This window comes from Podarcis cretensis (assembly GCF_951804945.1).
Source record: "Podarcis cretensis genome assembly, chromosome: 18".
NCBI lineage: Eukaryota > Metazoa > Chordata > Lepidosauria > Squamata > Lacertidae > Podarcis > Podarcis cretensis.
This window is the reverse complement of record NC_137188.1, coordinates 10264993-10277910: the sequence shown is the minus strand read 5'-3', so window position 1 is coordinate 10277910 and position 12918 is coordinate 10264993. Positions and strand designations below refer to the sequence as shown.

At 54.9% G+C, this 12918-nt stretch overlaps 2 protein-coding genes across 2 annotated transcripts in view; one reads left to right on the top strand and one right to left on the bottom strand.

Annotated features, from left to right (window-relative positions):
* Positions 1-6107: 6107 nt before the first annotated feature.
* Positions 6108-12918, bottom strand: part of MADCAM1 (mucosal vascular addressin cell adhesion molecule 1) — a 179274-nt gene continuing 172463 nt past the window's right edge. The window contains exon 6 of the transcript XR_013834565.1: positions 6108-6186. The gene's annotated coding sequence lies outside the window, so the exon portion shown is untranslated. The remainder of the gene's footprint in view (positions 6187-12918) is intronic.
* The window catches only part of HCN2 (hyperpolarization activated cyclic nucleotide gated potassium and sodium channel 2), a 55037-nt gene continuing 51137 nt past the window's right edge, over positions 9019-12918 (top strand). The window contains exon 1 of the mRNA XM_079960525.1: positions 9019-9480. Within this exon, the coding sequence (XP_079816651.1) occupies positions 9113-9480 (368 nt within the window). The 5' untranslated portion in view covers positions 9019-9112. The remainder of the gene's footprint in view (positions 9481-12918) is intronic.

Below are 12918 nucleotides of genomic sequence, written 5' to 3'. Positions count from 1 at the left end.
CCTTGGGAGATGGACCCCGGTGTCCAGGATGGACGATGGGGGTGGAGATGCTCCTTCAGGGATATTGGGCCATTTAGGGCTTTAAAGGTCAGCACCAACACTTTGAATTGTACTCGGTAATGTACTTGGAGCCAATGGAGGTCTTTCAGGACCGGTGTTATGTGGTCTCGGCGGCCGCTCCCAGTCACCAGTCTAGCTACTGCGTTCTGGATTAGTTGCAGTTTCCGGGTCACCTTCAAAGGTAGCCCCACGGAGAGCACATTGCAGTAGTCCAAGCAGGAGATAACCAGAGCATGCACCACTCTGGCCAGACAGTCTGTGGGCAGGGAGGGTCTCATCCTGCATACCAGGTGGAGCTGGTAGACAGCCGCCCTGGACACAGAATTAACCTGCACCTCCATGGACAGCTATCAGTCCAAAATGACCCCCAGGCTGCGCACCTGGTCCTTCAGGGGCACAGTTGCCCCATTCAGGACCAGGGAGTCCTTCTGTCCTCACAGTAGCCAACCAGATAGGAGCGCAGCGGCCGGTCTCTCCTTTTGGTATCCCCAGAAAACTGGCATCTTGCCTCTGGAGGCAGAACATCAACTTCGCATTTGTCTGGAAGTTCCCACGTAGGGCTGGGAGAAACTCCCTTTCTGGAAACCTTAAAAAGTCTTTGCCAGTCAAATGATCCAATAGCCTGATCCAGTAGAAAGCGGCTTCCTTTAACAACATGACATTAAAAAATTAAGGTCTTATATATATAATAAATGTACCAAGCAAACATACCTAAATATATAAACCACATGTCTGAAGTACCACAGGAAAACAGCCATGATCTTTTCTTTTTTTTTGCAATGAGTGTTGATCGTGGCTTGCCTTTTGTTGACCGTTGTGTATTGTTTAGTTTTGTATTGGTCTTGTTTTGAAAACCAGTAAAGCATTAAAAAAGAGAGCTAAAAAATGACAACAAAAACCACTTTATTTTTTTAAAAAACAGTGAGGACTGGAATCTTACTTGATCTTCAGGAGAAGGACGTCATCTCAAGGGCAGAACATCTGCTTTGCATGCCAAAGCCCTTTATTCAATACTTGATGCTTTTCTGAGTAGGGCCAAGACAGACTCATCCTCCATGAATTGGTCTAATCCTCTCTTAAAGCCATCCAGTCACTCACTGTATCTTGTGACACTCTTACTGAGTCAACACTTGTTCTCTCCCCCCCCCCCCCTTTCCTAGTCGGAAGGCGTGGAAAAACTGTATTTGGCATAAAACTGCATGGGCACAAAAAAGACAGCTCCTCTGCTGGCATCAAGAGTGGGAAGAGATAACTCTGTCTGTCTGTCTGCCTGGCGGTCGCGCTCTCTCTCTCTCTCTCTCTCTCTCTCACACACACACACACACAAACACACCTTCCAAAATGTCATCGCTGCCTTGCCTGTGCCTCTCGGCTCATTGCCATACAGGACTCAGCCAAACAGCCGCTCCCAGGGGCCAGACAGCCCCAGGAAAAGGCAGACAGAAGGACGTGTGAGGAAAGGCCAAATAGGTGCAGCTCTCGAACGCTTTGCAGAATGGTGCATCGTGTTTTGAAAGGATCCCAGCCGGCAGAAAAGTGAGGAGAAAGAGGGAATGGCGAAAGTCGGTCCGAGGCAAAGGCAGAACAGCATCATAAGGACAGAAGACGAGCCCTGATGGATCTGGCCCAACATCCTGTTCTTAAGGTGGCCGGTCCGCAAGCAAGATTCAAGCACACAAGGGCACATTCCCCTTCTGTGGTTTCTGGAAGCGCTGCTGCTGTGGACACAGGGCAAAGCCATCGTGGCTTAGCCATCAACAGCCCTTGAATTTGTATGTTGGTATCTATCAGGGAACCTGGGACGCAGGTGGCGCTGTGGGTTAAAGCCTCAGCGCCTAGGGCTTGCCGATCGAAAGGTCGGCGGTTCGAATCCCTGTGGCGGGGTGCGCTCCCGCTGCTCAGTCCCAGCGCCTGCCAACCTAGCAGTTCGAAAGCACCTCCGGGTGCAAGTAGATAAATAGGGACCACTTACCAGCGGGAAGGTAAACGGCGTTTCCGTGTGCGGCTCTGGCTCTGGCTCTGGCCAGAGCAGCGATGTCACGCTGGCCACGTGACCCGGAAGTGTCTCCGGACAGCGCTGGCCCCTGGCCTCTTAAGTGAGATGGGCGCACAACCCCAGAGTCTGTCAAGACTGGCCCGTACGGGCAGGGGTACCTTTACCTTTTTATCTATCAGGGACGCGGGTGGCACTGTGGGTTAAACCACAGAGCCTAGGACTTGCAGATCTGAAGGTTGGTGGTTCGAATCCCCGCAATGACGGGGTGAGCTCCCATTGCTCGTTCCCTGCTCCTTTCAACCTAGCAGTTCGAAAGCACATCAAAGTGCAAGTAGATAAACAGGTACCTCTCCGGTGGGAAGGGAAACGGCGTTTCCATGTGCTGCTCTGGTTCGCCAGAAGCGGCTTAGTCCTGCTGGCCACTTGACCCGGAAGCTGTACGCCGGCTCCCTCGGCCAATAAAGCGAGATGAGCGCCGCAACCCCAGAGTCGGTCACGACAGGACCTAATGGTCAGGGGTCCCTTTACCTTTATCTATCTGCCTTGAGAGGCAATGGAGTTCGCCTCCAGGGGTGAAGTCAAACCGCTGTGCTAGCAGCACCCAAGCGACCTCCCCTGGGCAGCGCGTCTCGAGGTCCTGGGCTGCTCAGACGACAGGACCACCGCCTCTCAGCCTCAAAGATGGGGGTCCGAAGGAAAGCAGAGCGAGACGTTTGGCACCAGCTTGGCTGCAGCAGTTGCCAGAAGGAGGCGTACAAGGCGCCATCAAACCACTCCAGATTTGTGTAGGGTTTACAACTGTTAACAGAGAAATGTGACAAAAAAAGCAAGGACACCAGCCAGGAATACCAGAGCAAAACAGCAGCCAGTAGGCTTGGTCTTTATTGAAGACTGTCGCGACAGGACTCCAACCTGCCACAAGGTGGAACAAGATGGAAGCCCCGAACAAAAGAGAACCCAAACTTTTATTAGCTGCTAATCCCCATGTTATGGGGACACAGGTGGCGCTGTGGGTTAAAGCCTCAGCGCCTAGGACTTGCCGATCGAAAGGTCGGCGGTTCGAATCCCTGCTGCGGGGTGCGCTCCCGCTGCTCGGTCCCAGCGCCTGCCAACCTAGCAGTTCGAAAGCACCTCCAGGTGCAAGTAGATAAATAGGGACCGCTTACCAGCGGGAAGGTAAACGGCGTTTCCGTGTGCGGCTCTGGCTCGCCAGAGCAGCGATGTCACGCTGGCCACGTGACCCGGAAGTGTCTCCGGACAGCGCTGGCCCCTGGCCTCTTGAGTGAGATGGGCGCACAACCCCAGAGTCTGTCAAGACTGGCCCGTACGGGCAGGGGTACCTTTACCTTTAATCCCCATGTTACATCCCCTCCAAACTACATCACGGTTACATCATGAAAGTGGAGGTCTGGTGGCAGTAATCTGGCTCGATCTTTTGCTAAAGTGCTCAGCCCCAGCCCAGCTTCTGGGGAGTTAGAACAATAAAACAATGAGATAAAACAATACCGTGGTACCTCGGGTTACAGACGCTTCAGGTTACAGACTCCGCTAACCCACAAATAGTACCTCGGGTTAAGAACTTTGCTTCAGGATGAGAACAGAAATCGTGCCACGGCGGCAGCAGGAGGCCCCATTAGCTAAAGTGGTGCTTCAGGTTAAGAACAGTTTCAGGTTAAGAACGGACCTCCGGAACGAATTAAGTTCTTAACCACTGTAAATTAAAACAACAAAACGTAGCACTAAAAGGCGTTAAGAAATAAAATGGGAGAGAGTATAAAAACAAATCCTAAGGGTTGGTTATGGAGAAGAAACCCTGCTTCAAACCTTCCTCTAGCTTGGTAGCTGTGGGTTAAACCACTGAGCCTAGGGCTTGCCGATCAGAAGGTCGGCGGTTCGAATCCCCACGACGACGGGGTGAGCTCCCGTTGCTCGGTCCCTGCTCCTGCCCACCTAGCAGTTCGAAAGCACGTCAAAGTGCAAGTAGATAAATAGGTACCGCTCTGGCGGGAAGGTAAACGGCATTTCCGTGCGCTGCTCTGGTTTCGCCAGAAGCGGCTCAGTCCTGCTGGCCACATGATCCGGAAAAACTGCCTGCGGACAAACGCTGGCTCCCTCGGCCAGCAAAACGAGATGAGCGCCGCAACCGCAGAGTTGTTCGTGACTGGACTTAACTGTCAGGGGTCCTTTACCTATTTATTTTTTTAAATAATATTTATTAAAATTTTAAAGGTTACAGAATGAAAAAATAAAAATACCACATTAAACAAAAATAAAACAACACATCACAATATAAAAAAAACAGAGAAATAAAACCCATTAACCAAAAACAAAAATGCAAAGAAAAATACATCAGATCTCCTCATTACTAATCTTTCATTAGCTTATTTCCTTGACCTCCTCACACCTCCCTTTTTTGTATTCTAGGTCAATTATCCATTTCAGCAAATCCTTTCCCTCTTTTAAAATTTTTGTCCTGTGAATTGTCTTAATATAATGTAACTTTACTTTTCCTTCTTTCACCAATTAACAGTCAGTTATTCCCAAATCCTTTATATCATTCCTGCTAAAATCATATATTATTCCAACATCCTTCTAACAGTTATTAATTTTACAATGTTTCTGTAAATAGTCTTTAAATTTCCTTCAATCTTCTTCCACCGACTCTTCTCCCTGGTCCCTTTACCTATTTTTTTTAAGCTTGGTAGCTGTCCCTGCAGGAGTGAGTTCCGTAGTTTATGCACTGCATGAAGTTCTACATTATTTTTTGTATCCCTTCCAAACACTTAAAGGAGATCTGCATGGTTGTGTCCACCCCGTCGCATCATTTAAGCGCCACAATAACCCTGCAAAGTAGGTCAGGCTGAGAGGATGTGAGCAGCTAGCCTAGTCCTTTTACTCCAGATGTTTTCAGACAGCAGCTGGCACCATCCCTGGCATGAACTCAAAACATCTGGACATTGTTCAGTTGGGGAAGGTGGATCTAACCACTACACCTCCCCGATTTCAGAACGCGAACTCCTGTTCTGTCAAGGATGTAAACTGGAGAGCAAGGTTAACGTTGGTCCTCCGGCACAGATTCGCAAGCCACTTCCCCTCAGTTTTGCTGTCTGGAAAATGGGTGCCCAAGCCCGAGAATAGCCTGCCCCATGGGGCTGCTTTAAGGGCCAATGCAAGGCTGAAATGCTCTCTGCATTTAAAGCGAGATATTCACAACCGATTCCCTGCTTCCCATCCAGCCACCACTTCCCCTTAATTTTTAAAAAAATGCCTTCATGTATTTGCATATGAAATTAGGCTGCTCTGCATCCCGGGACCTGAGAATTATGGGCTGTGACACTAATACTATTTCGCCCTCTTTCTTGAGGATGTGCAGCCTAAATTAGAAGCCTCTCTGGCGGCAAAATGTGGCCCTGGGGAGGCGGGTGGCTCAGCATGGAAATTCTGGGTCGCATCAGGCCGCAATCTTATCCCACCAAGACAGACCAAGCATTTGGGCCGAAATCTCCTCCGTAATCTATCAGAAGAGGCCTGCAGCTCGATGAGGCTGAATGTCCATCTTAGTCCAGCACTCTGTTCTCATAGTGGCCAAACAGTTGCCCCAGCCGGCGTTGCATATACCGTATTTTTCGCTCTATAAGACGCACCAGACCACAAGACACACCTAGTTTTTGGAGGAGGAAAACAAGAAAAAAAATATTCTGAATCTCAGCAATCCCTCTTGCTGTTCCGGCTTCTGGGATAGCTGCGCAGCCTGCATTTGCTCCATAAGACGCACACACATTTCCTCTTACTTTTTAGGAGGGGAAAAGTGAGTCATATAGAGCAAAAAATACAGTAATCTAATCGCCAAATGGCACCTTAAACCTGGGGTAAAGGTAAAGGGACCCCTGACCATTAGGTCCAGTCGTGACCGACTCTGGGGTTGTGGCGCTTCCGGGTCATGTGGCCAGCAGGACTAAGCCGCTTCTGGCAAACCAGAGCAGCGCATGGAAACGCCGTTTACCTTCCCGCCGGAGTGGTCCCTATTTTTCTACTTGCACTTTGACGTGCTTTCGAACTGCTAGGTTGGCAGGAGCAGGGACCGAGCAATGGGAGCTCACCCCGTTGTCGCAGGGATTCGAACCGCCGACCTTCTGATCGGCAAGTCCTAGGCTCTGTGGTTTAACCCACAGCGCCACCCAAAGTTGGGTTACGGTCACCATAATGGAAAGTCGAGGCACCATTTCTTCCATCCCCCTGCACTTTGGACCTTCATTCCCACCTCCTCTGGCATTCTGCTTTCTTCCCATTTATTCTTCCTTTCTCTCCTTCCTTCTGCTAAACCTTCTTCCCTCCCTCTCCCTCTCCCTTCTCCCCCAGTTCTTTTCCTTCTCCCCCTCTTTGACCTTCCTTCCTCTCTTGACCTCCCTCCCCATCTCCCTTCTCCCCTTCTCTCTGACCTCCCTCCCTTTCCTCCTCCCTCCTCCTCTCTCTTGACCTTCCTCCCCATTGCACTCCCCTTGGTCCCCCCCTCTCTGTCTGACCTCCCTCCCTCTCCCTTTACCTCTCCCCTCCTTCCCTCTCTCTTGACCTCCCCTCCTCTCCATCTTTTGCCCTTGTCCCCCTCTGTTTAACCTCCCTCTCCCCTCTCTTGACCCTACCCCTCCTTCTCCCCCCATCCTTTGTCCTTGTCCCCCCTCTCCCTGCTTGACCTTCCCCTTCTCTCCATCCTTTTGCCCTTGTCTCCCTGCCCCGTTTGACTTTTCCTCCCCCCTCTTGACCTCCCCCTCCCTCCTCTCCCCTCCCCCGTTTGACCTTCTTTCCCCCTCTCTCTTTGACCTTCCTCCCCTCCCCCGTTTGACCTTCCTCTTCCTCCCCTCCCCCTTTCTCTTGACCTCCCCCTCCCTCTCCTCCCCCTCCCCCTCCTTCTCTCCCCTTGCCCTCTCTCTTGACCTTCCCTCCCTCCCCTCCCCCTCCACCTTGACCTTCTTTCCCCCTCTCTCTTTGACCTTCCTCCCCTCCCCCGTTTGACCTTCCTCTTCCTCCCCTCCCCCTCTGTCTTGACCTCCCCCTCCCTCTCCTCCCCCTCCCCCTCCTTCTCTCCCCTTGCCCTCTCTCTTGACCTTCCCTCCCCTCCCCCTCCACCGTTTGACCTTCTTTCCCCCTCTCTCTTTGACCTTCCTCCCCTCCCCCGTTTGACCTTCCTCTTCCTCCCCTCCCCCTTTCTCTTGACCTCCCCCTCCCTCTCCTCCCCCTCCCCCTCCTTCTCTCCCCTTGCCCTCTCTCTTGACCTTCCCTCCCTCCCCTCCCCCTCCACCTTGACCTTCTTTCCCCCTCTCTCTTTGACCTTCCTCCCCTCCCCCGTTTGACCTTCCTCTTCCTCCCCTCCCCCTCTGTCTTGACCTCCCCCTCCCTCTCCTCCCCCTCCCCCTCCTTCTCTCCCCTTGCCCTCTCTCTTGACCTTCCCTCCCTCCTCTCCCCTCCCCCATTTGACCTTCTTTCCCCCTCTCTCTTTGACCTTCCTCCCCTCCCCCGTTTGACCTTCCTCTTCCTCCCCTCCCCCTTTCTCTTGACCTCCCCCTCCCTCTCCTCCCCCTCCCCCTCCTTCTCTCCCCTTGCCCTCTCTCTTGACCTTCCCTCCCTCCCCTCCCCCTCCACCTTGACCTTCTTTCCCCCTCTCTCTTTGACCTTCCTCCCCTCCCCCGTTTGACCTTCCTCTTCCTCCCCTCCCCCTCTGTCTTGACCTCCCCCTCCCTCTCCTCCCCCTCCCCCTCCTTCTCTCCCCTTGCCCTCTCTCTTGACCTTCCCTCCCTCCCCTCCCCCTCCACCGTTTGACCTTCTTTCCCCCTCTCTCTTTGACCTTCCTCCCCTCCCCCGTTTGACCTTCCTCTTCCTCCCCTCCCCCTCTCTCTTGACCTCCCCCTCCCTCTCCTCCCCCTCCCCCTCCTTCTCTCCCCTTGCCCTCTCTCTTGACCTCCCCCTCCCCTCCCCCTCCTTCTCTCCCCTCCCCCTCTCTCTTGACCTCCCCCTCCCTCTCCATCCTTTGTCCTTCTCCCCCCTCTCTGCTTGACCTTCCTCTTCCTCCCCTCCCCATCTCTCTTGACCTCCCCCTCTCTCCCTCTCCATCCTTTGCCCTTGTCCCCCCTCTCTCTGTTTGACCTTCCTCTTCCTCCCCTCCCCTCTCGACCTCCCCTCCCTCTCCTTCTCTCCCCTCCCCCTCTCTCTTGACCTCCCCCTCCCTCCCCTCCCCTCCCTCTCCATCCTTTGCCCTTGTCCCCCCTCTCTCTGTTTGACCTTCCTCTTCCTCCCCTCCCCTCTCGACCTCCCCTCCCTCTCCTTCTCTCCCCTCCCCCTCTCTCTTGACCTCCCCCTCCCTCCCCTCCCCTCCCTCTCCATCCTTTGCCCTTGTCCCCCCTCTCTCTGTTTGGCCTTCCTCTTCCTCCCCTCCCCCTCTCTCTTGACCTCCCCCTCCCTCCCCTCCCTCTCCATCCTTTGTCCTTCTCCCCCCTCTCTGCTTGACCTTCCTCTTCCTCCCCTCCCCATCTCTCTTGACCTCCCCCTCTCTCCCTCTCCATCCTTTGCCCTTGTCCCCCCTCTCTCTGTTTGACCTTCCTCTTCCTCCCCTCCCCCTCTCTCTTGACCTCCCCCTCCCTCCCCTTCCCTCCCTCCCCTCCCTCTCCATCCTTTGCCCTTGTCCCCCCTCCCTCTCTTTGACCTTCCCCTTCCTCTTCCTCCCTCCCTCCCTCCCCCTCCCCCTCCCCTGCCAGCCAGCCCCTCCCCCGGCCCTCGACGCTCCTCCTCTCCTCTCCCCTCCCCACCCCGTCTCTGCCTCTCCTCCCCGGTCTCCTCCTCCTCCGCCGTCGCCGCAGCAGCAGCAGCAGCCGCCGAGGGGCTGGTGGTGCTGGCTTGCGCGTCGAGTCCAGCATGCGGACGGGCGGCGGCGGCGGCGGCGGCGGCGTCGGGGGGGCGCCCACTGCAGCATCCGCAGCATCCTCGGGTTGCGCCTCTCCGGCCGCGTCCTCTCCGGCGGCGTCTCCGGCCTCGAAGGGGCGGCTGCTGTCGCTGCGCGGAGGCGGCATGGGCAGCCGCGCCGGCAAGGGGGGCTCCCCCAACGGGGAGTGCCGCCGGGGGGGCGGCGAGGAGGGCGTCAGCGGCCCCGATCCGGCGCCCTCCTCCCAGCCCAAGGTCTCCTTCTCCTGCAGCGCCGACGGCTCCCCCAAGGCGGCCGAGGAAGGGGCATCATCGGGGGCGGCGGGCGCCCCCTCGGAGGGCGAGCCGGGGGGCAGCCAGGCCAGCTTCATGCAGCGCCAGTTTAGCGCCATGCTCCAGCCCGGAGTCAACAAGTTCTCGCTGCGGATGTTCGGCTCGCAGAAGGCCGTCGAGCGGGAGCAGGAGCGGGTCAAGTCCGCCGGAGCCTGGATCATCCACCCTTACAGCGATTTCAGGCGAGTGGGCCGCCTTCCCTCCATCCCTGGCCGGGGAGTGGACTCACCTGTGTGGGTGGGAAGGGTGACTCACCTGCGAGTTGGGGAAACACGGAAGGGGGGGGTCTGGGTTGGCTTGCCATGGAGATACATACCTGCAGTGATTTCAGGCCAGTGGGCCGCCTTCCCTCCACCCCTGGCCGGGGAATGGACTCACCTGTGTGGGTGGGCTCACCTGGGGTGACTCACCTGCGATTTGGGGAAACAGGGAACGGGGGTCTGGGTTCGCTTGCCATGGAGATACATACCTGCAGTGATTTCAGGCCAGTGGGCCTTTCCCCCTTGACCCCTGGCCCTCACCTGTGTGGGGAACTCACCTGGGGGGTGGGTACTACCTGCAGAGAGGCGGAGCACCTGAGGGGAACTGTCCTTGCCAGGAGGGGTTAGAAACCGACAGGGATTTTAGGCAAGCTTACAGCGCGCCCTGGGGTGACTCACCTGCGATTTGGAGGAAGGGGGATACATACCTTGCCATGGGGATACATACCTGCGGTGATTTCAGGCCAGTGGGCCTTTTCCCCTTGACCCCTGGCCCTCATCTGTGTGGGGAACTCACCTGGGGGGTGGGTACTACCTGCAGAGAGGTGGAGCACCCGAGGGGAACTGTCCCTGCGAGGAGGGGTTAGAAACTGACAGGGATTTTAGGCAAGCACTGGGGGGTGTGAAGATAGGGGGTAACTCACCCCTGGGGTGACTCACCTGCGATTTGAAGAAACAGGGAAGTGGGGGGAGTCTGGTTACCTTGCCTTGGGGATAACTACCTGCAGTGATTTCAGGCAAGTGGGAGAGATTGGGGTAACTCACTCCTGGGGTAACTCGCCCCTGGGGTGACTCACCTGTGATTTGGAGAAACAGGAACAGGGGTCTGGGTTACCTTGCCTTGGGGATAACTATCTGCAGTGATTTCAGGCAAGTTGGGGAGATCAGGGGTAACTCACCCCTGGGATAACTCACCCCTGAAGTAACTCACCCCTGGGGTAACTCACCTGCGCTTTGGAGAAACAGGGAATAGGGGTCTGGGTTACCTTGCCTTGGGGATACATACCTGCAGTGATTTCTGGCAAGTGGGGGAGACGGGGGGGTAACTCACCCCTGGGGTAACTCCACACGGGGGAACTACCTGCAGAGATTTGGGGGTAGTGGCGGAGTGGGTAGGGGAGACTCTGGGAGGGGGGGGAATCTCCTTGGGAGGGGGGGTAAGCAACTTCAGCGAATTTTGGCAATTTGGTTAACTCACCTTGGGGGTAACTACCTTGCGATTTGGGGGAAGAGGCGGTTTTTGTAGTAATGCATATTGGGGGGTAGGGCGTTAACTACCTGCCGCTTTTTTGGGGTATGCAGCAGAGGGAGACCTTGAGTATCTAAACTTGGGGGGAACATACTTAGGGGGGTAACTGCCGCAGGGTAGTTACCTCTGGTTTGTACTGACAGTGAGCCTTAAGGCAATTTTAGGCAAGGACAGGGATTCTCTGCCGCCGCCCCGCCTCCAGCAAGGGAGGAAATAATTCAGGGGTAACTACTTTGTCTAGGGACAGAAAACCCTATACAATATGTACTTGAATATATCTGTCACACAGCAAATTTAGGCCTAGGAAGGGTTTTTTCCCACTCCTTGCCCCCCCCCTGAATTGAGGGAGGAGCAACTAACCCAAAGTAACTACCTCAGTTAGGGACGGAGGGGGATATTCAGCGTGGCCGAGGCGTCGTGGAGCAATCTGGGCTGGATCCCACCTGCGCACGGTCCCCTGGGGGAGGGAGAGAGGTAGAAATCCTTGGGGGGGGGGGTTAATGACAGAGGGTCACTTTTCCTTCTGGACGGTCCTGTTGTGATTTGGGGAAAATCAAAAAACCCATGGAAGACATGGCAACCCCTGGGTAACTACCTCAGGGTTACAGATGAGCCAGGGCTTTGTACCGATCGAACGGCGCAAGGAGATTTCCGGCCAGTCAAAATTTAGGGGGTTAAATTGGGTGGAGGATCTGGGGGGGGGCAGCAAAAGATGAAGGGTGGTTATTTGAGGGCAACTACCTTGGTGGCAGTAATCTGGGGTAACTACCTCTGGCGGAGGGGGGGGTGAGCGGTGGAAAAGATGGAAATTTGACTCCCTAAGTGGTGGAGAATGTTTTGTACTGCCAGTTACCCCCGTGGGTGATTTAAGGCAGGGAACAGGGGGCGGGGGGGGGCAGAGCTGTCCGGGTGAGGTTAACTACCCTGGGGCGGGGGTAGCACTGAGAGGTAAGGATTTCCTCAGCCGTTTCATTTCCTATTACGGTTCCTCCAGGGATCTACTCTGGGGAATCTTTAGGGTGGGGGCTCAAAGGCAGTTCCCACCAGGGTGGGGGGGGTCGTTCTTTTTCTGGGGAGCAGAGAAAGGCCAATTTGGAGGCAATGGGGACAGGATCAAAAGTGCACCTCTCTCTTTAGTGATTTAAGGCTTCTGTTTTATTCAGGGGTGAGGAGACAAGAGTTGGCAGTTCAAGGCAGTGATTTTTTTTGGGGGGGGGGCGGATCCAACGCACGTTGACTTGAAAACAACCCCCTCTCCCCTACCCTTGCGTAGGCAAGTCTGTTTTAGGATTGCTCCCCTCCAGAGTTAATAATCAGCCAGTATAATTTGGCTGCTGCTTGTGGTCTGTAAGGCGGGGGGGGGGGGAGAGAGCCTTTGGCCCACTGGGTGCCGCTGATGGGAGTTGTAGTTCAGCAATCTTGGAGGGGGGGCAGAGGTTCCCTAGAGCCAAGACTAGATGAGCCTTGGAGTTCCCTCCCAACTTGATGGTTCTAGATTCTTAAACCGTCCAGTGGTTTGAGTGGAGGGGGACGTTGTTTAGGGTTCAAGGGCACTGCAAGGTGCCTTTCTATGGGGTGGGGTGCGGTGGTCAGGATCCTCACTGCCCAGTGACTTGGGATAACCTTGGAGGGTCGTTTCCCTCCTTCAAAGGTTGTGTGTGTGTGTGTGGAAATATTCGTGAGATGTTAAAGTTTGAAACCCTTAATCTGATGGAGTTCAGCTCCACAGAACAACCTTCTGTGCAGAACGTGGCATTTGCACTGAAAATGACTTTGCAAAATTCTTGATTTAACTCCAAGAAGCTCTGCTGGGGTGGGGGGCGGCGTTGGCAGGTGTGGGGTCACCTCTTAAGCCTCTCTGTGGGAGATGGGCCTCTAGAGAAGTAAGGTAGGGGTCCTCTGGGGTATGGAGCCGCCAATCACCTTTCCAGAGGCAGAAAACTGGGGTAAGCCTGGGGTAACAGAGCCCGGGAGTTGTGTCTGTTTACCCCCCTTCCACCCCAAGGTAGCTGGTTCACTCTCTGAAACCATTAAAAGAGGAAAATTGACCTTTGCCCACCAACCCAATGTCTGATTCCACCTCTGGGATTTGTGGAGGGTCAGTGTGAAGC